General features: G+C 54.3%; 6 protein-coding genes across 7 annotated transcripts; 2 read left to right on the forward strand and 4 right to left on the reverse strand.

Annotated features, from left to right (window-relative positions):
- Positions 1-4,142: 4,142 nt before the first annotated feature.
- On the reverse strand, positions 4,143-4,406 carry IUM83_05242 (protease inhibitor Epi5; the record flags this gene model as incomplete). Its single annotated transcript, XM_067929369.1, has 1 exon — positions 4,143-4,406. One exon carries the CDS (start codon positions 4,404-4,406, stop codon positions 4,143-4,145), a length of 264 nt encoding a protein of 87 aa, XP_067794771.1.
- Positions 4,407-4,787: 381 nt separating this feature from the next.
- IUM83_05243 (polygalacturonase) lies at positions 4,788-6,101 on the reverse strand (the record flags this gene model as incomplete). Its single annotated transcript, XM_067929370.1, has 2 exons — positions 4,788-5,615; positions 5,688-6,101. The coding sequence occupies 2 exons, from the start codon at positions 6,099-6,101 to the stop codon at positions 4,788-4,790; spliced, it is 1,242 nt and encodes a 413-aa protein (XP_067794770.1).
- Positions 6,102-8,024: 1,923 nt separating this feature from the next.
- Positions 8,025-9,521, reverse strand: IUM83_05244 (calcineurin-like phosphoesterase; the record flags this gene model as incomplete). The annotated part of the gene is made up of 1 exon (XM_067929371.1): positions 8,025-9,521. The coding sequence occupies one exon, from the start codon at positions 9,519-9,521 to the stop codon at positions 8,025-8,027; it is 1,497 nt and encodes a 498-aa protein (XP_067794677.1).
- Positions 9,522-9,799: 278 nt separating this feature from the next.
- Positions 9,800-11,384, reverse strand: IUM83_05245 (RNA-binding protein NOB1; the record flags this gene model as incomplete). Its single annotated transcript, XM_067929372.1, has 2 exons — positions 9,800-11,068; positions 11,166-11,384. The coding sequence occupies 2 exons, from the start codon at positions 11,382-11,384 to the stop codon at positions 9,800-9,802; spliced, it is 1,488 nt and encodes a 495-aa protein (XP_067794676.1).
- A 341-nt stretch (positions 11,385-11,725) lies between these two features.
- Positions 11,726-13,745, forward strand: IUM83_05246 (V-type ATPase, A subunit; the record flags this gene model as incomplete). The annotated part of the gene is made up of 3 exons (XM_067929373.1): positions 11,726-11,795; positions 11,874-11,917; positions 12,003-13,745. The coding sequence occupies 3 exons, from the start codon at positions 11,726-11,728 to the stop codon at positions 13,743-13,745; spliced, it is 1,857 nt and encodes a 618-aa protein (XP_067794675.1).
- A 244-nt stretch (positions 13,746-13,989) lies between these two features.
- On the forward strand, positions 13,990-16,482 carry IUM83_05247 (Calcineurin-like phosphoesterase; the record flags this gene model as incomplete). 2 transcript variants are annotated; one of them, XM_067929374.1, is made up of 4 exons in its annotated part: positions 13,990-14,099; positions 14,176-14,371; positions 14,473-16,211; positions 16,418-16,448. In XM_067929374.1, 4 exons carry the CDS (start codon positions 13,990-13,992, stop codon positions 16,446-16,448), a joined length of 2,076 nt encoding a protein of 691 aa, XP_067794674.1. The 2 variants fall into 2 exon arrangements, with proteins under 2 accessions (XP_067794674.1, XP_067794673.1); XM_067929375.1 differs by having other exon boundaries at positions 14,185-14,371; positions 14,473-16,482.
- Positions 16,483-23,042: the final 6,560 nt, after the last annotated feature.

Genomic DNA, 23,042 nt, shown 5'->3' on the forward strand with positions numbered 1-23,042 from the left:
CACGATGTGTTTGGCCCCAGAAAGAACACACTATATGAAAATTGCCACGCTCAAGGCATGGAAGTTTTAAACTTAATTGAAAAAAAAACACAGGTAAAGCGAGCCGCCAACGGCGTCACTTGTGCCAACGGACTGGTTATTTAGAGGGAAAGTTGTAAAACACAAGCCCGGCACAACCTCCTGGCAGTGATATAACGGCAAGCTGGATGGCTCACTCTAATATCACATCCCACGTAACGGCAAATCGGATTGCGTTGACGAACTGACTCTACACCACTTCTCGGTTGCAACCTCAGTTTGTAATTTACCAAACCCAACAACCCCATCTGTATCATGCGTTTTGATCTCCTCGCTACAATGACCGCATTGGAAACGCAGGCGATTCAAGTAATGCTGTCGCGATGACCGCCTCGATGATAGCAACTCGTGACCTCTACGACTCCGCTGCCGACCATGAAGAAAGACTGACACTGGGGGAATGAAGTCACGCCTAATTTCAAGAAGTGATTCAAAAAGACGTTTTACTTCTGCAAGCTCGTCGTCTACGATAGGTGACAGGCAGCACGACTGGCAGTGACTAAAAGTATCCCAGAAGGAATGCACCTGTAACTGAGCAACACATCCACATCGGGTACGATGAGTTTGTCCGAGATGTTTTGCTGAAACAAAAACTTAAAGGTACCCCATGGTTTGGAAACATTGAGTATTGTACGGTGTAATGTAGACCATGTTAACCCCTGATATCGGTACCTTAGAGATCTCTATTCCGGCACTTACCGAATTTAAGCTATGTTTGCCTGCGACATGTAGCGTTGGTCAAACTATATTGCCTGAAACAGGTTTTCTAGGGTAAACGAAGCCACCCCGGTTCGCTGCCTGTTCATTTAAGGCTGCAAAAACGTCTTACGCGAAGCCATACCAGTAAATAGCAGAACTGTCAAAGCTGGAGCGTGTTGCAGCGCTATTGTAGCCGTGGGCTTCTAGAAAATGTTGTGCTCATAGGTTCGTGCGTGACTTCGAATCTCTGTGCGACGACAATGGTCTCGAGCACTATTACGGTAGTGAGTCACTTAGCATATTTTGGTGATAAAACCCTGGTGCTGATCTTCCACGCGCATTGCTTTGACGAAGAGAATTCCATTCTGTATGCCAATATTTGGCTATCAGCAGCAGTATGAATGCATTCTAAACATGCAGTCTGTTGACTCTATTCATTTCTCAGCTACCAGCTTAAAGAATCAAGTCATTAGCCGTGATCACAGCATCTAATAGCGTGCGCGCCATACCAACTTCTAAGCATATTAAAGTACGCGGGCATGTAAAAGAGACGTCATGCAGTTGGGGCTTCATGCGAACACTTGCATTGTGGCAGGTCATCGCTTAAAAATTGAAATGTAGGTTTTTGAGGGCCTCTTCGATCCGGCACTGCCGAGATCTCTAATCCTGCACAATGCCTATGCCAGATTTAGGAGGTATGGTGTAGTGCCATTATCCACTGAGTTCTTACTTCCTACCAACAACAACGACGAAGAAGACTGGGCCACCCATGCGAAAACGTCACCAACGGGAGTAATTGAGTCACTAACCATGCCCGTTGGAAAATTGTTCAGTATACTACTTTGCCAAAGTTGGTGTCTCCAAAACATGATGCATCAACTCATCTAACATTTATAATTTGGGATCGCGAGGGAATTCACAACTACGACTGTAGAAGACGCGATAATTCTTTCAGCCCACCCATCGCGTTAAAGGGTTCAAGGAAACCTCGTAACTCATACTTCTACAGTCATCGCAGAAAGCGGTTTCGTAACATATTATGCTTCCGGAGCAACATTGCTATTATCGTGCTTGGTGAAACGTTTACTTTGGTTTTGCAGCTTTTGCGAGAAAAGGAATGATTCCCATGCGTTCTTGTTCAGCTTGTTCGATTTTGTGTTTATAACGGATATACGTTGGGGTTTATTCTGCCACCTCATTCTGTCTTGACGAGCAGGGGTTGACTGAAATTACTCCTGTTCACAGAGGGACTGCTGCCCTATCGAAGCCGCTGTGTTGCATCCTTGTTGTGGCGCCACCAAAACGAAAAGATCCTCTTGAACCAACCCTTGAACCATGCCTTGAAATTAGGCCACCAAACCTGGTGACTCGCTTCCCCCGGGAAATTTCGCCCCCTTTCTTCCTGGTCGGCGGTGGGAATGTATAGCGCGCGAGCTTCTCTTTTTGAATTCTCCTTCGTGACAGCGTAACTCGCACCAGCTTCTTCGGCGGTGATGGTGACGATAAGAGCTCCAAGTACGAGGAAGCCGAAGCGCATGCTGGCTATTTGTCTAACTTACGAGTAGTGTCTGATCTGTCTGGTCGTGCAAACCCCAGACCCGTGTGTGGTAGGTAACGATCCCTCACGAATCGCCAGGAATTTCCTGACCAAGCAAGGAAATTTAGGCGGCCGAACGGCTGTTTTGGTCATCCTCATTTACGTTAGCGCTAGGTAGCATGTGTTGGAGCCATTGCATCGAATTATCCCTTTCCTTATTTAACTTGGTGATTTCGAATTTAAATTTAAATAGGCGATTTCGATCTAAGAATCAGTTCGAAACAAACTAACATTCACTCTCTCCCCGCCGTAATGTTCGTTGCTGCTGGTTTTTACAGGGTGTTTCTGCGGATGTCCCTGTAACAGTTAGTCTTGGACACCCTTCCTGCCAGGGAGTTCCTGGTGAGCGGAGGGAGTGTCCAGTTTGCAAGCCACGGCGACGAATGTCATCCACAAGACGATCGATACCAGCATTTTATCAGCGGCTTGAGATACAGGCGTACAAATGGTCAACATATAAAAGGCAATCTGAATTGTCGTAACACATTTACGCAAACGAGAGAGTAATCGTGTGTTACCGCGGTTTGTAGTCATCCAGCGTGGCGTTATGCCAAAGCCGGAAAACGGAGCCAGCAAATTGCATATGGCGATCTCGGGTTAGAATAGAAATTGATACGCCTCAACACAAAGGCACTTCTCTATTTGCTGCACAAACTCGAAGGACTGACTGCCACCCGGCAACATGCGCTTCGGTCTCCTCGTGCTCGGCGCTCTCATCTCTACGATCATCGCAGTGGAGAGCGTTGTAGCTCTTCCCAATCCCAATAACGCTGTTGCGACAACATTTTCTACCAAGGCTCGTGACCTGTACGGCTTCACGGCGGACGAGGAGGAAAGAGCGCGAGGATTCCCGGGGGAAGCGGATCATCAGCCGTGGTGGCCTAATTTTAAGGCGTGGTTCAAGAAAACGTTTTTCTTCTGGAGGCGGCACAGCACAAATTCAACTCGCCGCCTTCGATAGACAACATACAGCGATCAACCGTCCGCATCTCAAACTGTATGTGATATAACATCGTCACAGATATACCGAGATGTTACCTTAGTTGTTCTGCTTGAGATAACCCACGATGCTCCATAAAATACTTTTGCCATCGCACTAAATAACCTCATCGCGATGGAATGCCACGTACGATTCAGTTTTGGACCAGGAAAGACGGAAGAGTGAAAAATTTAGCCACCAAGACTGGCGGCTCGACCACGAGGAGATTGTGGCAGTGCCTAAACGCCATTCAAACGCTAGTAAAACAGCGATGTGTTTTGTTCGAGAATTCAAACAAATCAGTCATAGTTTTCATATTCTCATGTTGTATAATAAGTAATGCAGGAAGCTGCAAATTGGGCCATGTAGCAACTGCCCCTGATAATTCCCTTTTGTTTAGATTTGGCAACAATATATTAAGTCCACTTGCAGTATAGGCACGGGGTCCGTCGTCAAGCTGAACACGCTTTGAGTAGAACTGTTCCGTTAATTTGCTTGTGTTCCTCGCCTTGAATAGATTATTTTATTGCTCGGTAGAAGCCCGCTCTAAATTTCGTGTTGGGCGTCGTCCCCAGGACTACAAGGCACGACCCCCACATCTTCAAGCTCAGAGGGGTATAATCCCGATATCATGCTCATCGTTCACATTGCCGTTCTGCAGTTTGTAGTGAAGTGTGTTGGGCCATCCTTTATCACGAAGAGATTCCAGCCAGGTATCCCTTCAGGAACCCAAATTTACACCAAATGTATTTACTTGACCAAAATTTGTCACTGCTCTCCACGTCCTATCTACAGCTGCTTGAGGCACTTGCCGTCCGAGGCCTTGGTGATGGTTGCGTTCTCGCAGTGCGCGAAGTCCAGGAGGCAGTCGTTACTATACGTGACGCCGTCCGTGCCGCACACGGGCGTGTAGTCGCGCTCGCAGTTGTCGTCGCACTCGGACGACGACGAGCTGGGGCCCTCCGTCATCGGTAGGTAGAGCTTGGCCTCGTCCAGCGCGCACACCGTTGAGAGCAGCAGCCCCGCCGTCGCCAGAATCGCAACCTTGGACATGTTTGGTTTGTTGCTTTTTGTGCACTGAACTGGACTCTCGAATTGATGCACATAATTATAGTCCTATCATATTTATCATGACTATATTTTGTACATGCAATTATGGTTTTGAAATAAATTATTTAAACATATTTTGATTGTATTCAAACATAATAATTGAAGGTGGAACAATTTACAGGACTAAACCCTTGACATTCCAAATTGCGGCCCGTTCACCCTAAAGCAGACACACTTAAAACGTGGTTTGTTAATGCATTGATCTCACTTTCTGCCCTCGCACTACGTCCTTGTCATAAGAAATTCTAAGTTCAAGGGCCCTAGCATTTCTAATGGTAAAAAACTGTTATTGACCTCGGAAAGTACTGTACCCGGGAAGCAAACTTAGCACGGGACATTGGACGGCTCGCCGGTGCAATTACCGTTGCTCGAAGCTGTAACGTCAATGTTCGTGAACCACCAGTCAGACACAACGTCCGGATTAGCCACGATGTCGTACAGGTTTTTAGCCGTTCCCTTCAGCCCGTCAATCTTGATATTGGTAATTTTTACCAAACTCGTGGGTTTGCCAGCATAGCCACCCTGGGTCTTATTGTAGTCCGAGTGCACCACGATGGCGTTGGTGACGTTGATCAGGGTATTGTTGGTGTAGACGGCGTTGGTGACGAGGCCCTTGAGGCCGATGATGGTCTTGATACGGATGCCGTTGGTACTGTTCACAATTGTGTTACCGGTGACCGTGAGTCCGTTCACCGTGGTAGACGAATTTAGCACTGGGCCACCGAGAGAGCCGATCGAAATGCCGTGAGAGCCACAGCAATAATTGTCGCTGAAGACAATATTGGTGCTGGATTGCATGGCGAGGCAGTCGTCCTGATTGTAAACTCGGTTCTTTGTGATCGTGAAATGGTCGTTCCCAAGAAGATCGAACCCGTCCGTGTTTTTAGCAACACCGTCTCCTGCACTTGAATTGAGTGTCAGCCCGGTGATCGTGGTGTAGTTGGAATAATAGATGCTGAAAGTGCGGTACGGCATATTCAACAGGGTGAATCCAGAAAGCGTCGAATGGTTCGCCTCGAGTATGTTGAAGAAGACCGGCTTCTTGACCTTCTGTCCTTGGGGCCAGTACCAAGCACCCTGACCGTCAAGCGTACCAGGGCCAGTAACCGTAATGTTGTTTCCTTTCAGGTTGACTAGCGGACCAGACCACAACTACAGATAATGGATGAGAGTATTAGAAAACAATCACAAAAGTGTTGGTACCTAGGCCAGTCAGTAGCTTACCTTAGGCCCAAATGTGGAGGTGCCTTGGAATGAGACTTTGGTATTGTCTTGCAAATTCGTCAAATTCAACATCACACCAGCAGGCACCCGCAGTGAATCGACGATAATGGTATCGCACTTGCTCACATCGGTGTTGTTGATGTAGTCTCCGGTAAGAGTACATGCACCCTCCAAGGCCGGCGGAGTTTGATTCTGCGGTCGATCAGAGCCCTCAAAGCTTGCGTTCTGATCGGGGTAGTTCTCAACGGAAGGATTCTTCGCAGCGCTACTTGAGCCCGCGATGCTCACACCGTGCTTGTAGCTGAGGCCGGAAGCAGCTCCGGCCGGGACGTAAGGGATCCCTCTTGCAGCCTCGGCGATCGTGGTGTTTGCTATCAGGAGAAGCACGGTAATGAGAGCGGAGAAAGCCTTCATGATCGCAGTCTTCCGGGAAAGAAGGAAAGTGAAGTGAGGTCGCAGCAATGTGCGTTATCGACAATGACACGCCACCAGGTAAGTACAGTGTGTAGAGTCTACATTGTACACCAGTGTCGTCCATCGATCATGTATTACTCTGAGTTTATGCTGGGTACTTTGATTTGTACATGTAGTTATTTGTGGCTAGCGCCTGCTGGAGCATATGTAACAGTGGTATGATTTCTGTCACAGCACATTTACCGTGGCCAACTCATGAAGACGAAGCAGCCCATGTTTGCAAAAAGGGTTAGGGAAAGGGGCATACAGAAAGGAAGTAAGAAACCCCAACGCGACATAACCAAACATGTTTGGCTGTGTCATCGTCTGCAAATCCGCTACAAATCCTATGGGTCAAGGAGAACTACTGCTGCCAACTCTGGCAGGTCTTCTGGCAGGAGGTCTTCTGGCAGGGGGTCTCCCAGCCCTAGACCACAGCGGCGACGACAGCGTACGCGATCGCGGTCTGGGCCTCCTGGAGTTGTCCAGCTCAAGGATGACGTCCATAGTAAGTGGCAGAGTTCCTGCCAACGTAGATCTACCGGTATCGGGCGTTAACCGCATAAAACCGACCCAGCGTCGAGCAGAGAATCGTAGGACCAACCAGGACCATGGGGCTGAGTCTGTGGACTGTTTATGGCTCTCAAATGCCACGATTTAGCTTGAGCACTCCTGCTAGATTTGAGTGTCGTTTCACCCCTCGACTGAAAACATGGGCTGTGCATGTTCCGAATACAAAACATTAACAGCCGAAAGTATACACACTGCTGCAAATGAATCGTACGAGGAGTAACCAGCTTGCTAAATACATGTCTCAGTAGTGATTTTCTATGGAATACGACTTGAACAGTATACAGGGCACTGCGTTACCCTGTATACTGGTAAGGAAACTCTTCCTTTTTATAAGAAAATATAAGACCTTAACGAGGGCACTGTACGTTTAATTAAGTTAGTAAAAAATTAAGAGATATTGGTTCTCGTCACGACGCAGTATAACGGCAGGGGGATGTCGAATACTAACTCGATTGTTCTCCGTTCAATTCAATTTGAACGGTTCAGAGTGCATCTAATTTTTAAAAAGATACATGTACTTAAAAGTTATACCCGTTGAAAAACGGGTAAACGGACGGATCGATTTGCACCATCGGTAGCGAGTCACCATCTCCAGGGCTCGATAGACCGCAAACCGATCCGTCCGTTTTACCGTTTACCCGTGGTGACAGCTCGCAATTATACGCGACTGTACCTCAAGCAGGGGTCAGCAACGCTGAAATCGAAGGATTACAGTATGTACTTATAATGTGCTTTGCAAACGTTTTGTCGTTTTCACTTGGCGCTCTTCTCCTGCTATAATGCATCGAGGTCGATTTAATAAAATGAGTTCAATAAAAAGAGCAGATCGATCTATTTAGGCCGGCTAACAAATCGAGCTGCATCGGAGCTAGCGATTGACCTCCTTCTGAATTTGCTTATAACGAGGTCGATCTAAGGTAAAACGATCCTTTTTGCGTTTTGAAAACGCAAATCGAGGTCGATCAAAATATAGCGAGGTCGCTCATACTAACGACTCTTTTTATACCACCTCAGCGATATTTTATCTGCAAAGCACAATTCATCGGCGACTTGACTGCCTCGTACTGTCTGCACAGCAACGATCGGCACAGGGGTACTGTAGCTGTTGTCGCTTTTTTTATCGCTTCATCGACGAGTGAACAACATGGTGAGGTTCATTTCAGTGCAAGTCAGTGGTAACCTCAGATTCTCATAACTCTGCTGTCTGGTGTCGACAGATGAACACGAAGTCCGAGGCAGAATAAAGAGACCAAAGGAAGATTAATATAATAGGCTAGGTGGTGGCACAGTTACACTTTCAAAGTCATTAGTTTAGAGACCGTACAGAGTTTCCTCGATTTTGTCCCAGTTGGTTGACGATGTCCGCATCTTCTCTACGGCCTCAGTAAGTCGATGGCGACGGATCATTGCCTCAGTCGAGACTTGTTGCCGTGCTTGCAACAGCGCTTGCTTGCGCTCCTTCACTGCTTTAGAGCGAGCATCTGCTGATGAAATCCGACGTATTAACTGTTCACGAGCGTATTCTTCCATGCGCTGGATACGAGCAACATTTTGTTCCTTTTGCGCCATCTCCAGTTGGTGCTCAACTTGTGCTAACAACCGCGCTTTCTCCCGCTCCTGCTGTGTGATTTCCATCTTCGCCTCAAGCTGATCGCGTTTCGCAAGCAACTCGCTCACATGCTTTTGCCGTAGAGCATGCGCAACTTCGAGTCGCTTCTGCCGAACCTGACCGTCTAGTTTCGATTTTGCAGCGCGATCCTTGAGATCGCTTAAAGCCTTCCGCTGGATTTCTCGTGCGCGATCCGCGGCTGCTGCTTGCTTATCTGTCACCTCTTGCTTCTTACGCGCGATAGCCAATTCATTCTGATAAGTGACGTTCTGAATCCGAGCGTTTGCTTTTTCACGTCGTTCCAACGCTTCTTGATGCCGTCGCTTGTTTGCGTTCTCCATTTTCAGGGCAACTTGCCGCTCTTTTTCCAGCATTCGTCTTCTGTTTGCAGCAACAACCTCTTCTTGTTGTCGTAATAGTTCGTCGGTGTGTGCACGCCACGCATCGGCATTTTGCTGGCGCTCGAGATCGCGCTGTGCCGCCTCTAAAGATCGGAGGCGAGCTTGCTCATTCGCTTCCTCGGCTAAAAGCCGCTCACGCTCCGCTTCTGCTCGTCGTTTTGCTTTGCGCTCGAGAGCCTCCTTATCCTCGTCACGCTTCTTGGCAATCTCCTTCTCGTGCTTCGCTGCAGCAATCTGAATTCGTCGTACCCGCAACTTGCGGTGCTGGTCCTCTTGTCGTTTAGCTTCCTCTGCAGCTCGTCGAGCCTTTTCCTGCTGGATTCGAGCGAGTTTGGTCTCCATATCAATCGCGCTTTGAATGTCCTTCTGCTGACGAAGCTTGATTCGGGCAAGCCTTCGCTCTTCTAACTGCAGCAAGGTCGAGTCGGCCAAAACGCCTTGGCTTCCGTCGGAGCCTGAAGATATGAGCTTCCAAGGCCGAGCAGACTGAACTCGTCGCGGGGGGAATCCTGGGGCCACTTGCTGCTGTATCGCCGGGCTAACAGGCCCACCCGTTGGTGACTCAGCGGTCCCCGACACAGAAAGCAACGCAGTGGAAGGAGGTGCAGGTCCTAGTCCATTGATGATCGCTTCACGCTCCGCCCGGATAGTTTCAAGCTTTTGCTGGCGGAGCTGCTCGAAATGCTCATGACGCATCACCGCTGCCTCCTTCTCTACCAACGAATACTTGCGGCTCATTCCTTGATCTAGGAACTCCACTACCATTTTGGGCAGCAGCTCGCTTGGTTTGATGCCCATTCGTCGACATGCTTCCAGACTGCGCGGTGAATTCACCCGAGCTCCCGTAGCGGCACAGTCCAGCACCGTGACATTATGCCCGCCTTCACGCGCAGGCGAGCCCAACCCAGTCTCCACAGACCCTTGCATTACCCGGCAGCAGAATAGGCGCTTTAACGAAGACAGCACAGCGCTAATTCAAGTCTGCCGCGTTCACGGAAATAGGCCAGCGCGCATCATGAAAGTGTCTATTTAGTATTGCTTTGCACGAACTCACAGCACCGGGCCACGGCGACAGGCTAGTTGCGTTTCTTCTTGCCACGACGCTCGCGGCCCTTCTGCGCGTTGGGGTTCATCCGACCGTAGCCCACCACGATACTTGTCTGTCGCTCGGCCTTGACGCCGAGGTCGTGTGCTACGTTCTCGCCGAATGCGCTCTGCATGACCTTCTTGTGCTGGCGTTGGCGCTGGCCCCAGATACCGACCAGGAGTTGGTCCTCGCGCAGCAACAGGTCACCGTTGCGGCCACCCTTGGGCTTAGGGAGGGAGAACTTGGTCCCCGAGAGCTTGGTGGGGCGGTTCGCCCGTGTGTAGAAGGTCATGTGTCCGTCGCGGTCGAGACTGTACGACACGCGCTCCATGGTGCTGTTACCGCATTTGGGGCAGAACAGGCGGTCCATCTCGGTGGACGTTGTGAAGCAGGCGATGCATCGCAGGATCCACTGCTTGACGCGCTTGATGATCATGCCCTCCGTCGACAGCAGACGCAGTCCGATCTGCAGCATCACGTTCTGCATGGAGAAATCCGTGGTGATGCACGCCACCGGCAGCCGCGACGCGATCTCTTCCAGTCCTTTGCCGTCGCCGAACGGGGACGCCGTGAACTTGGCAAAGTTGTCGTTGGTGATCCAGTTCTTGCCATCGTCCTCGGCGGCGCCCGCGTTGCTCGAGGCGGCGAACCCGCCCATGATACGCGACTTGACGTCGGCGTTGCGGATCTCGTCGCTGATCACCTGCTCCACAATCGGCTCCTCCGTCTCCTCCGCGGCGGGGGTCTCGGCCTCCTCCGCCTTCTCGTGGATGAAGGAGCAGTCGTCGCCGTACTTGCAGCCCTCGGGGGTGTTGAAGAACCGGCACAGGATGTCCACCTTCTTCTTGGGGGCGTCCTCGTCGCTCTTCGCGGCGGCCTCGTCGTGCGTGAAGCGGCACTCGTCGCCGTACTTGCATCCCATGGCCGTGCCGAAGTACTTGCACGGGACGTTGGTCTGCGAGCCGCCCACGATCTTGCCGTTGGCGGCGCGCGTGACGGTCTGCGAGAGCTCGGGGCTGGAGCGCAGGTGCTCGGCGCCGTTGGCCTCCACCTCCAGCTGGTAGGACAGCGCCATGACGCGCAGGTCCGTGAGCGACAGGTACGTGAAGTCGCCGGTCTTGCGAGAGAAGTTGACCACGGCCTTCACGGCCTCGGCGGACGGCTCGCGCGTCTGCAGCGTGAACGGCAGCCGCTCCAGGATGGCGCGCGACTTCTTGTCGCGGATCTCGTCCAGCACGTCCGGCACAGTCCAGAAGTTCTGCCCAAATCATAAAAAACACAATTCGTCAGTCTTTGGCGACAATTCCACGGCTAATTCTGCATTGCACTGCATTGCAGTGACCACGCGGCGTTACCTCCGCCAGCACCGCCAGGTTGGTGCCCTTGATGATGGCGCCCGAGTCGATGACCAGGTGCAGCACCTTCTTGTTGGTCGTCGGGGCCGGCGCGGGCGCCGCGGGGGCAGCGGCCGCCGCCGCGTAAGAGAAGGCTGGTTTGTCGTCGCTAGGCACGGTCTTGGGGCTCAGCTGCGCGGCCTCCAGAGCCGCGGAAACCTGCTGCACGGGGTCCGCCATGGTGCACTTCCTGGTGATATGCTAGTGGCGTTTGGAGCTCCAATGCCAACCAAAGTTTTCCGCCAATGGCAGAGCGAGGCCAGTTTTGCGCCAATCCGCGAGTCGGGCGTCATTTCGGCGAATCACGCGGGGCGCATGGACAGGATCTCGACGACCAACTGCCGCGTACACATGGGGGGAGTGCTGTTGTTTCGCCCGGTTTTGGCGCTACAAAAAGTGACACCCGGGCGCCGCTTGAAGCCCCAGTTGGTCGCGCTGGGCGGGAGCTCTTCCGATCACATACGCAACACAAGTGAAAGATCGCAGCACCAAAAGCTTCCGGGATCTAGCGCTCTAGCACCATGGCGCACGTCTTCGGCGACAACGAGAAGGAGTCGGACTTCGGCTACGTGTACAAGGTGTCGGGCCCCCGTACGTGTCCTGCTCCCTGCCCTCTGCGCGCCCTCCCGCGTCTCGCTCTAACCGTGCAATGATGCTCAAATGCGCCAGTGGTGATCGCCGAGAACATGCACGGCGCCGCCATGTACGAGCTGGTACGCAGCCCGAGCTGGTCGATTGACTGCGCCCTGTGGGCGGTGCATCGGCCGGGAAATTGACGCGAGTCTCGTGCGTTTGTAGGTGCGCGTGGGCCACGACAAGCTCGTGGGCGAGATCATCAAGCTGGAGAACACGAACGCGTCCATCCAGGTGTACGAGGACACGTCCGGCCTGACTGTGGGCGACCCCGTGGAGCGCCGCAAGCAGCCGCTGTCCGTGGAGCTCGGGCCGGGCATCGTGGACAACATCTTCGACGGCATCCAGCGCCCGCTGCACGCCATCAGCGACCTGACCAAGGACGTGTACATCCCGCGCGGCGTGGACGTGGCCTCGCTGAACGCCGACAAGCAGTGGCGCTACAAGCCCGTCAACTTCCGCGAGGGCGACCCCATCTCGGGCGGCGACATCTTCGGCCTCGTGCACGAGAACGACATCCTGCACTCGCACAAGATCATGTGCCCGCCCAACGTCTTCGGCACCGTGGTCAAGATCTACGGCGCCGGCACGGACAACAACGAGTCCTTCACGCTCAAGGACACGGTGCTCGAGGTGCGCGACGACACCACCGGCGTGACGCACAAGCTCGGCCTCGCGCACATGTGGCCCGTGCGCAAGCCGCGCCCCGTGGCCGAGAAGCTGGCGGGCAACGTCGCACTGACCACCGGCCAGCGCATTATCGACGCGCTGTTCCCGTCCGTGCTGGGCGGAACGTGCGCCGTGCCTGGCGCCTTCGGATGCGGCAAGACGGTCATTTCGCAGGCGCTGTCCAAGCACTCCAACTCCGACGCCATCGTGTACGTGGGGTGCGGCGAGCGCGGTAACGAGATGGCCGAGGTGCTGAACGACTTCCCCGAGCTCACGATGACGATTAACGACCGCGAGGTGCCGATCATGAAGCGCACGACGCTGGTGGCCAACACCAGTAACATGCCCGTGGCTGCCCGTGAGGCCTCGATCTACACTGGAATCACGCTGGCCGAGTACTTCCGTGACCAGGGCATGAACGTGTCCATGATGGCCGACTCAACGAGTCGTTGGGCCGAGGCTCTGCGTGAAATCTCGGGCCGTCTGGGCGAAATGCCTGCCGATAGCGGCTACCCTGCGTACCTGGGTGCGCGTCTGGCTGCCTTCTACGAGCGTGCTGGTCGTGTGGCGTGTCTGGGTAGCCCCAAGCGTGAGGGCAGCGTGACTGTCGTGGGTGCTGTGTCGCCCCCCGGCGGCGATTTCTCGGATCCTGTGACGGCCGCCACGCTGGGTATCGTGCAGGTCTTCTGGGGTCTGGACAAGAAGCTGGCCCAGCGCAAGCACTTCCCGTCCGTGAACTGGCTGATCAGTTACACCAAGTACATGCGCGTGCTGGAACCGTTCTTCAACAAGATCGACCCGGAGTACTCGACGCTGCGCACCAAGTGCCAGGAGATCCTGCAGAAGGAGGACAACCTGACTGAGATCGTGCAGCTGGTCGGCAAGGAGTCGCTGTCCGAGGACCAGAAGGTGATCATGGAGGTGGCCAAGATCATCCGCGAGGATTTCCTGCAGCAGAACGCCTTCTCGGACTACGACTTTACGTGCCCGCTGGTGAAGAGCGTGGGCATGCTGCGGTCCATCATCCTGTTCTACAACCTGAGCCAGAAGGCCATCGCCGACTCGCCGCCCGACGCCAAGGTCACGTGGGCGCAGATCAAGACGTCTATGAACCCGGTGCTGCAGAAGATCATCCAGACCAAGTTCCAGCTGCCCAAGCAGCCCGAGGCCGAGCTCAAGGCCTTCTTCAGCGGCCTGGACGAGGAGGTGGAGCAAGCCTTCCAGACGCTCTCGGACTGAGCGGCGTGCGTAAACAGCTGGGTGCAGGTACATGGATACATTATCGAGCCCTTTTGATTGGATTAAAAACTGGTTTTCGGCACGCGTGCTTATCATTGGTCGATCTCTGTCGCACGTGATTCGCCATAATCCCGCTGGTCGCGCTGATTGGCCCGCTCCGCAGTCCTATTATAAAGTCAGACGGTTACATGTATGGTTCATTCGACCTTCTTCTCCCTGCTGCAGTCGGCACCGAGCGGAGACCATGGGCAACAAACCCTCGTCGGAGCAGGGCGCGCCCCACCATCAGAGGGAGGCGCCGGTCCCCACGCGCCTGGCGCCCAAGTACCCGCGCAGGAAGAGCGGCACCGCCGGGTACGCGCCATTGGAGCTGCTGCTAGCACGATAGATCGGATGCTGGCGACTAATTAGTGTCATTGGGTTTGCGCAGCAATAGCAGGACGTCCCAGCCCACGGTCAGCGAACAGCGAGTGGCCCCGCCCCAGCAGCCGCAGTCGCCGTCTCAGTCGCAGCCGCAGCCGCCCCCGTCCCCGTCCAGCTCCACGGCCTCCACGCCGACGGAGGACCAGATCATCTCCAACTGGAAGCTCTTCAACGACCTGGAGAACCGAGAGGAGGCCGAAGTGGTGGGTGCTTTTTCCTCCTTTTCTTTCAGGTTTTGGGGGTGTTGAAGCGGGGGTTTAACGGGGTTTTCTGTTGTTGTTGTTGTTGTTGTTGTGTTTTTTAGCTGGAGCTGTCGCTGTTCCTGGACGCGCTGGTGAACTACATCCCCGGGCTGGATGATGGCAAGCCCAAGCCGGAACCGCACCCCGTCTCGCAGCAGGAGATGGGCAGCATCGACATCGCCAACATGTACGTGCAGGGCGACGAGCTGGACGAGGTCATCACTCTCAAGAACGTGACGGACTTGATCGACTCGTGCCGCAACGGCCGCAAGATCCCGCGCAACGTGGTGGTCCGCGTGATCAACGAGGCCACGGCGCTGTTCCGGAGGGACCCGACGATGGTCGAGTTCAAGATCGCTCCGGCGAACCACATCACCATCATCGGCGACCTGCACGGCCAGCTCGATGACTTGCTGCTGATTCTCCGTGAGAACGGACTGCCGTCGGATACCAATCCGTACTTGTTCAACGGTGACTTTGTTGACCGTGGCGACCGAGGTGTGGAAATCGCGATCATCATCTACCTCTTCAAGTTGCTGTACCCGCGCCACGTTCTGCTGAACCGTGGCAACCACGAAGAGAACTCCATCACGCAAGTGTTTGGGTTCATGAAGGAGTGCGAGGTCAAGTACGACCGATACGTGTACGATCTCTTCTGCGAGAGCTTCCGCCACCTGCCTCTGGCCACGCTCATTGACGACCGCGTGCTGGTGGTACATGGCGGCGTGCCTCGTGAAAATATTCTGGTCAAGGAATTCAACACACTCGAGCGTGCTGGGTACGACCTGACGCGATATCGTACGAAGCCCAGGAGCCGAAAAGAACGCGAACCCCACCGCAAGATGCAGATTATTCGCGACTTGCTATGGAGTGACCCGAGGGCCAGCAAGGGCTACGAGGAGAATAAGCGCGGTGCTGGTACAGTGTATGGACCAGACGTCGTACAAAAGTTCATGACCAAAAACAAGCTCGCTCTAGTCGTTCGTTCTCACGAATGTGTGCCCCGTGGCTTCGACTGGCCGTACAAGGAAAAGGGTATGTTGGTGACGCTGTTTTCCGCTTCCAATTACTGCGGCAAGGCAAACAACCTTGGCTGCTTCATGCGTGTTCCGTCGGGCAAAGACAAACCCGCCTTCTTCCAGTACATGGCCAGCGCTGAGAGTCGTGACATGGCCGTGTCCAACTTGGACGCTCTGTTCTCTCTGATTGTGCAATACCGCTCTGATCTGCTAGAGGAGTTTGAAAATGAAGACAAAGAGAAGATTGGCAAGCTCACTGTACAAACGTGGGGTTCCGTTATGGAGGACGTGCTAGACCTGTCTTTAGAGTGGAAGGCCCTTCAACCCCTGCTAACTGCGCTGGACGAGGAAGGCTTAGTGCCATATAACGACTTCTTGGATCGATACAACGCGGAGGGCGCGCTGAAGCGTGCTGAGAGCGCAGAAAACGCTGACCCCGAGCGCGAGAAGCAACGCAGCGCCTTCAACTCGCTGTACAAGCACCGCTCTCGTCTCGAGGCGCTCTTCCGTGTTCTGGACCGCGATGGTAACGGCACAATCTCTGTTGAAGAACTAGAGAACGGCATCAAGCTGCTGAACGAGCATTTACCGCCTGGGACAAAGCCGTTCAGCACCAACGGCGCGGACTACATGCGAATGATGGACTTCAGCCACGACAACGAGATCAACATCAACGAGTTCATGGAAGGCTTCCGCATTAACGCGAAGCTCACCGTCCACGCCAAGTGGAAACGCGCCCGCAAGAAAATCAAGGCGCTCAGTGCTATTGGTGCATTGCGCGCGTTCTCTCTCCCCAGTCACGCGACTGCAGGTGCTTCGGGAGGATCAGAAGCAGCAGCTACGGCAGAAGAGGACGATGAAGTTGGGGAGGCAATTGACCCCAACTCTCCTGTGTCTGATCCGGAGCTTATGACCGTCCCTCACGCGTCTGCACCGCCGGTATTCACCCGACACGGCAGTGTGCAAATCATCTCCCCGACCGCCGCAGTGACTGCCCCAACGGATGTGAGCGAGATTGAAGTCGACCTCGAAGTCGTTGAGGAAAGCAAGTAAGACCGAAGTACATGTATGTCATGCACGACCAGGGTCGGCATTTTGGTTAAGACCGAAATATGTCATGCATTATCAGGGTTGGCATTTTGGTAAGCCCATGAACGTGTGCAGTTGGTGCTGGATCAACACATACCTTGGTATGAGGTATTATTTTTTTAGGTACTATTTTCGACGAAAAATACGGATACTTGTGTACTCCTGGTGGTTGTGTGCAGTGACTTCCATGAAACTGGCAGCCTTGAGCAACGAAACGTAGAGGTCATGACAGGCCGCGAACTGACACAGGTGTGCAAACAACACTTGCAGTAATTAGGTGCTACTAGCACTGTAGTAGTATGCGGTGAAGTTCAAGAGCAATTCTTCGAAGTACAGTCACACCTCCATACGTGATTCACTTAAAGAACGTGTCAGATAAAGAAATGGCTACATCTTTCAGATGGCTTCAATCTAGGATGCCGAAAAATAAATATATTGGTCAATAGCATTTTACGGGGAGAAACGGTAATTGATTTTCGTGTTTTCTTGAAAAAATACAGTACTTTATCTGGCCCACCACACATATCCGTAATTTATTACTCACCGATCGCCAAAATTCAATGCGGCCCCTCTCACTGAGAGACTGTTGAACCCGGCACGCTCGATGATGTTGTAGATACTGCTATTTAAGTGATATTCAAGCGAATGTCAACGATGAAGATGCACAGCTGTTGTTGATTCATGTGTGTAATGCCCTTAGCAATGAGCAGGATATGTTCAATAATTTATTTGCCTGATCATAAAAATTCAATAATTTAATATTGCTGATGGCCTCACCGAAGATAATTACTTATTTGATGTCTCGATGAATTTTCGGCATCCCTGGCTTCAATGTTATCTAGAAGCGTCTGACGTTTCTAGATAGTTAAGTGAAGATAATATGTTGTATCCTCTTAAAGAGGACACAACACAAGAAGACAGTTCCCATATAGTAGGCGAGCGCTATTCGTGCTCCCTTGTCGTTGCCCCTGTCGATATCGCCACGGTTCAACTTCTCTTCAAGTTGTCCGCAACTTTCGAATCCATTCGCCCTCCAGCATGCTCGCAGTTTTATTTATCAGTATTTGTTAGCTGTAGCACGTCCACTTGTGATGAAGACCAGAATCTCGACGGCAGACACAATTTTTTTGTTGGAATACATTCAGTAAAGTATAATTGTTGGATAATTTATTGAGCGCTTGTTGCATCACCAACAATTTGTAGTGGCAGGGGAGTAACTGTAATGGACTGGTGGCGCAATCCGGCTACTGTGGAGCAGATGCGCTTAGCGGTGGATGCGCAGACGACAGACGTGGACGTGGACGACGGGATGCAGACGTGAGCACGACCGAAGTGAAGTCAGTGTACGCTGGATCCGGCGGGTACGGCACCTTGAAGTACCTCGTGGAGGCCAGATCTGCTGCACGGAACGATGGCGGCGCACGACGGAGAGCCGACAGAACCGAATTTGCGACGGGAGACGCAAGCAGAACGCAATTTGCGGCGGAGGACGCAAGGAGAACCGAATTTGCGCCGCAAGACGCAAGCAGAACGTAATTTGCGGCGGAGGACGCACGAAGACCGCGGCAAGACACCGGAACGACAGCGAGCGAGCTGTGACGAGACGAGAACGAGACGAGAACGAGAACGAGACGAGAACGAGAACGAGAGCGAGACGAGTACGAGTACGAGTTGACCGCAGGAGACGAGCTCCTGAGGACTGCGTGACGAGAACGAGACGAGCGCAACGCGTGAAGTGGTGGCTGAGTCACTGCTGAGCACTGTTGCTGGACGTGTGGCTGGGCGACCGATTGGGTTTCAGGCGGTATCGGACGTGGGTGGGAGCAACGGTGGACGAGTACGGTCCGGGGGTGTTCCAGAAGCGTCTCGGTGCGGGATCTGGGGACAGTTGGTGGTCTAGTTGCTAAGACAGTAAGAGGAGTTGCGAACGAGTAGATTGTTGGCTTAGGCTAGCGTCTATTTACTAACGAGAAATACCAAAATTGGAGCGGACGCGGCGCAGGCGGACGCTCCGGCAGGGGGGAACCAAGTGGTTCCTGACGGCCATCGACGGTGTTAAGTTAAAGCCGCGGCGGACAAACGACCACCGCAGCGTAGCTATACGATCTGCCCCACGACCAGGCAAGATAAGAGGTCCGTTACATGGTGGTCATACAGGGGCCTCAGCCAACGAGAACGAGCACGATGACGACTTTGACGTCCACGAGAACGAAGCCCCCGGCAAGACACGCCGAGTCCAGCACACTATCAGTGACGTGATAGCGCGAAATGATGACGACGGCGACAAAAACGCGAACGACGATGAAGAGCAAAAGAGAGACGACCACGACAAGCAGGCGCGGCCACGCCGAGACCCAAGCAATGACGTTGATCAAGCACCGGCAGGCGGGCATCAGGAGCAAGCATCGGCTCCAGCAGCTGACGAGACGGCGCCCACGGTGGAGGATCCTGATGACGAAGGGACGCGCGACGAGTCGTCGCCGGAAGCACCACGGACGACGACAGGCGCAGGTGGCGAAGAAAGTGAAAGACGAACGGCACCCGCACCAACGATGGAGGTCGCGACCCTCGCGACGGCACTCCAGCAACTAGCGGCGGTGGTGGCGGGCTTGCAGGCGCAAGTGATCTCCGTGACGACGCGGGACGAGCCTCTCCAGCCCAGCCAACCAACGAATGACGATCGACGCAGGACTACTGGCAATCCGATGCCTACGGCGGCGGCGGTCACGACGGACGAGCAGACTCTGGTGGGCGTGCACCAGCGTGAGATGAGCAGGCAACCTCCGGTGGCAACGGAGACGACGGGTGAGACGCGAATGATGGCATCAATGAGTGAACGACGGGGTGAAGCGCCTCGGTCGGCGATGGTGGATGTTGCGGCAGAAACGACGTCTGGCACGACGCCATCCTCCGAGATGACGGCGATGGCTACCGCCGTGCAGCAACTCACAGCGATGGTGGCTCAGCTTCAGCCAACGAGTGGCGGTGGTCAGCAACCCAGCAACCAGCGGACGACACGACGAGTAGCAAGGACGACGAGGGCCGCTGCTGGACCCCCTGACGACGAGGGCAGCGAGTCGTCCGAATCAAGTGAAGACCGCCCGAGCAGTGACGACGATGTGAGTGACGATGACGGTGATGGAGGCAATGATTCGTCTGATGATGAACCCCTGATCGGAGATAACGACGCGGTCGACGTGAACGACGCCATGAATTGGTGAAGCGGAGCGTGAAGGACCTGGAACTCCCCACGTTCACCCCTTCGCCGACGGTGTCAGTGTCAACCTGGATTGATCGTGTAGATCTAGCGTTGAAAGGTGCTGAGGAATCGGGCCGAGGCAAGTGGTCTGACCAAGCACTGTATTTCATTATGGGCAACAAGCTAATGGATGACGCAGCTAAGTGGTGGGTGAACATGAATCGACGCTTGTCGCCGCGGAAAAGAACATGGACCAACCTCAAGAAAGCGTTGCTGAGGCGCTACGCCGAGAAACTGGACAAGTCAGCGGCAGAATGGCGAGTGAGTATGCGCCGAATGATGCCAGGAGAGACGTACGCGGATTTTGCAGCTGGGCTTCGAGACGTAGTCGGTCGCAACAGGGTCGGTGAGCGTGTGTTACTTGCTCAGTTCTACAGATGCCTGGACAAGACCACCGAAAAGCTAGTGAAGCAAGCTCCCAAACCTGCTACGCTTGAAGAAGCATTCGACAAAGCTACTGACATTGACGATCCGATGGACAATGTAGCTCAAGGGATGATGAATATTGGATTACCGTGGGCCACTGCACCCAGCCCCTATCTGATTCCTATGGCTGGAACTACGGGCCAGACGATGGTGGTTCCCGGTATTGGCGGCACGGGTCTTCCAACGGCGATCACGGGCTCAACTATGGCGACAACGAACAACGGAGTAGTGACGCAGAGCGAAGTGGGCCAGGTGGCGTTGTTCACCAACCCACAGGGCATCTACAATGCGTGGTCTGGCACGTGGGACCCTCCTCCAGGTCACAAGTGGAACGGTAAATACTGGTACGAGCCTATGAAGACGGAGCGGAAGCGGTCGACGACGGCGGCTAGCAAACCAGCAGCAACGAAGCCCCAGGCGAAGACCAAGTCGAAGCGAGAGCCGATGGTGTCGAGTGGCGACGAGTCGGATACGAGGCCGAGGAGGAAACGGTTCAAAGCGGCGGTGAAACAAGTCGCTGGCGACAAGGACGGCGGAGACGCGCGAACGACGCGCAACATGAGCGGTGGGCAGAACGACGGTGATCAGCGCGGCAACACCGCGTGTTTTCAGTGCGGTCAGTTGGGTCACTTGGTGACTCGATGCCCGAACGGATCGAAGTGTTTTGCCTGCAATAAATCAGGGCATTATGCGAGGACGTGCCCTGACGCGGAAGCGAAAGCACGCAACGATGCATATCTGCAGTCGCGAGTACGGCAAGTCAAGGCCCCGGCGGAAAACGAGGAGCGGACGCAGTAACGGGGTTACGGCGTTCGACGCGGAACGAGGATCCCCGGCGAATGAGGAACGCGAAGTGTGATGGCGGTACGGCACATGAGCAGTTGATGACCGAGATGCGGAGCGGCCAAGAGGCAATGAACGACGAGCCAGTGGCGACGGTTCGGCGGAAAAATCGCCAATAGGTGTCGAACGAGGGCTTTGCGGCCAAGGTTCGAGGAACGGACGGACTAGGATCGAGAGACGGTGACGACGTGACGGTGGCCTCAGTGCGAACGACGAGGACTACTACGAGCAGTATCAAGATCGGCGTGGACGAGATGGTGGACGAGATGCATGCGTTGGTGGCCGTGCGCGACGAAGAGCGTGCGACACGCTACGTGGATACAGTGAGACCGGCAATGGCAGCAGTACGCTTCGTGCGTGAGGAACGCGAGCGTGAGCTACGAGACGACGCCGCTGGTAGTGGCAGTGCTAACCGACGTGATGGTGGTGCACGGAGTGGCGACGGAGACCAACAGCATACTGGAGAAGGAGGCTACCCGTCCAAGACTGGAGAAGGCGGCGACCCTTCTAAAACTGGAGAAGGCGCAGCGGAGCCGACGCGAGTTGGCACCGTGGTGGCGAAGATCAGCACGATAGTGACGCCGGCCTCAAGACGAGACGTAGAGATGGACGACGAGCGCATGGGTGACGAGTGCAAGCCGCAGCTTGACGCTGGCAAGGCGACGAGCGACGGGTACGAGCAGGAGCGCGACGCACACATGGCGGTATGCGACGAGCATGAGTTAAAGCCCGACGCGTGTGAGAGTGCGATCGGCGAGCGCGATGTGGAGAACGGCAACCCGAGCTGCGAAGCGACGGAGCCGAGCGGCAGTAGCACCGACGGAGTAATGGTGGTTGACGAGCACGATGCGATGAGCAACGACTTCGACACGAAGCTCGGCGAGTTGGCGCAGACGACCGACGAGTGCGAGATAGCGCGAGATGAGAGCGAGCATACGATGAACATGGTGGCGGCGGACTCGGACTTGACATCGGCGACGATGGTCGAGTGCACGACTGCGCAGTACGCGGACAGCGAGACCAAAGACATGAGTGCGGCCTCGGAGAGCGACGCTGGCAACGCTGAAACAGCGGGCGACGCGCAGGACGGCAGTGATGTGTCGGGCGGCGGAAGCCTGAAGGAAACGGTGGCACGAGTACGGCTGGCGAGACGCAAGGCACGCAAGCAAGCCAAGCGTCAGCGGGTCAAGCTCCTGATGGCACGGCGACAGCGTGTCAAGAAAGAAGATGCTGACGAGCAGCAACGAGCGGCTGACGAGCAGCGTGTAGTACGGCAGCGCGTGGCGGAAGATGCCCTGGTGCAACTCGATGCGAGGCGGTCGCAGCGACTACACGGCAGCGCGACGAGCAGTAATGGACGGCACAGTGGAGCCGCCAGAGTGAGTTTGGTGAAGCATCGGCGTGAAGGCGCCGTGGCGACGCAGAATGACACGGTGGAGTACGTCGGTGCGGACGACGGACTTCCCACTGCGTTGATGCAAGTGGCTGGTGTGACCCGGCAGGTGAAACTGGACAGCGGAGCACGCTTCACGGTCGCTGGTACTGAGTGGATGCAATACGGTGATCGCATTGACAAAGCAGCCCCGGTGAAATTTGTGGAAGGCATCGGCGGGTTCTTACTCGATGTGGTAGGCGTATGGAGGTTTGAACTCCGTAGTATGTTTGATGAAGTGATCACCATTGAGGCATGCATTGTCTCTGGGTGCACGGACGAGTTCTTGGTAGGCGTCGACTTCATGCGGACGCATGGCGCTACCATGGATTTCGAGCGTAGCGAGGTGAGGTACATCGAGAGCGGCCGGTCGGTGGTGATACCTTTCCGCACGTATGATGGAGAAGGGCGTGGTCGAATCGCTGTAGTGCGCATGGCGAGGAAGACGCAGTTGGACAAGTTTATGGTGACGCCCGTGGAAGTGGCGGTAACCGCGAAGGACGGTGAGAACGGCATATTCATCCCGACGAAGCATACGGGAGCTGTAATGTTGGCCCCGACGGT

Source organism: Phytophthora cinnamomi, assembly GCF_018691715.1.
Source record: "Phytophthora cinnamomi strain GKB4 chromosome Unknown Contig23, whole genome shotgun sequence".
NCBI classification, from domain to species: Eukaryota; Oomycota; class Peronosporomycetes; order Peronosporales; family Peronosporaceae; genus Phytophthora; species Phytophthora cinnamomi.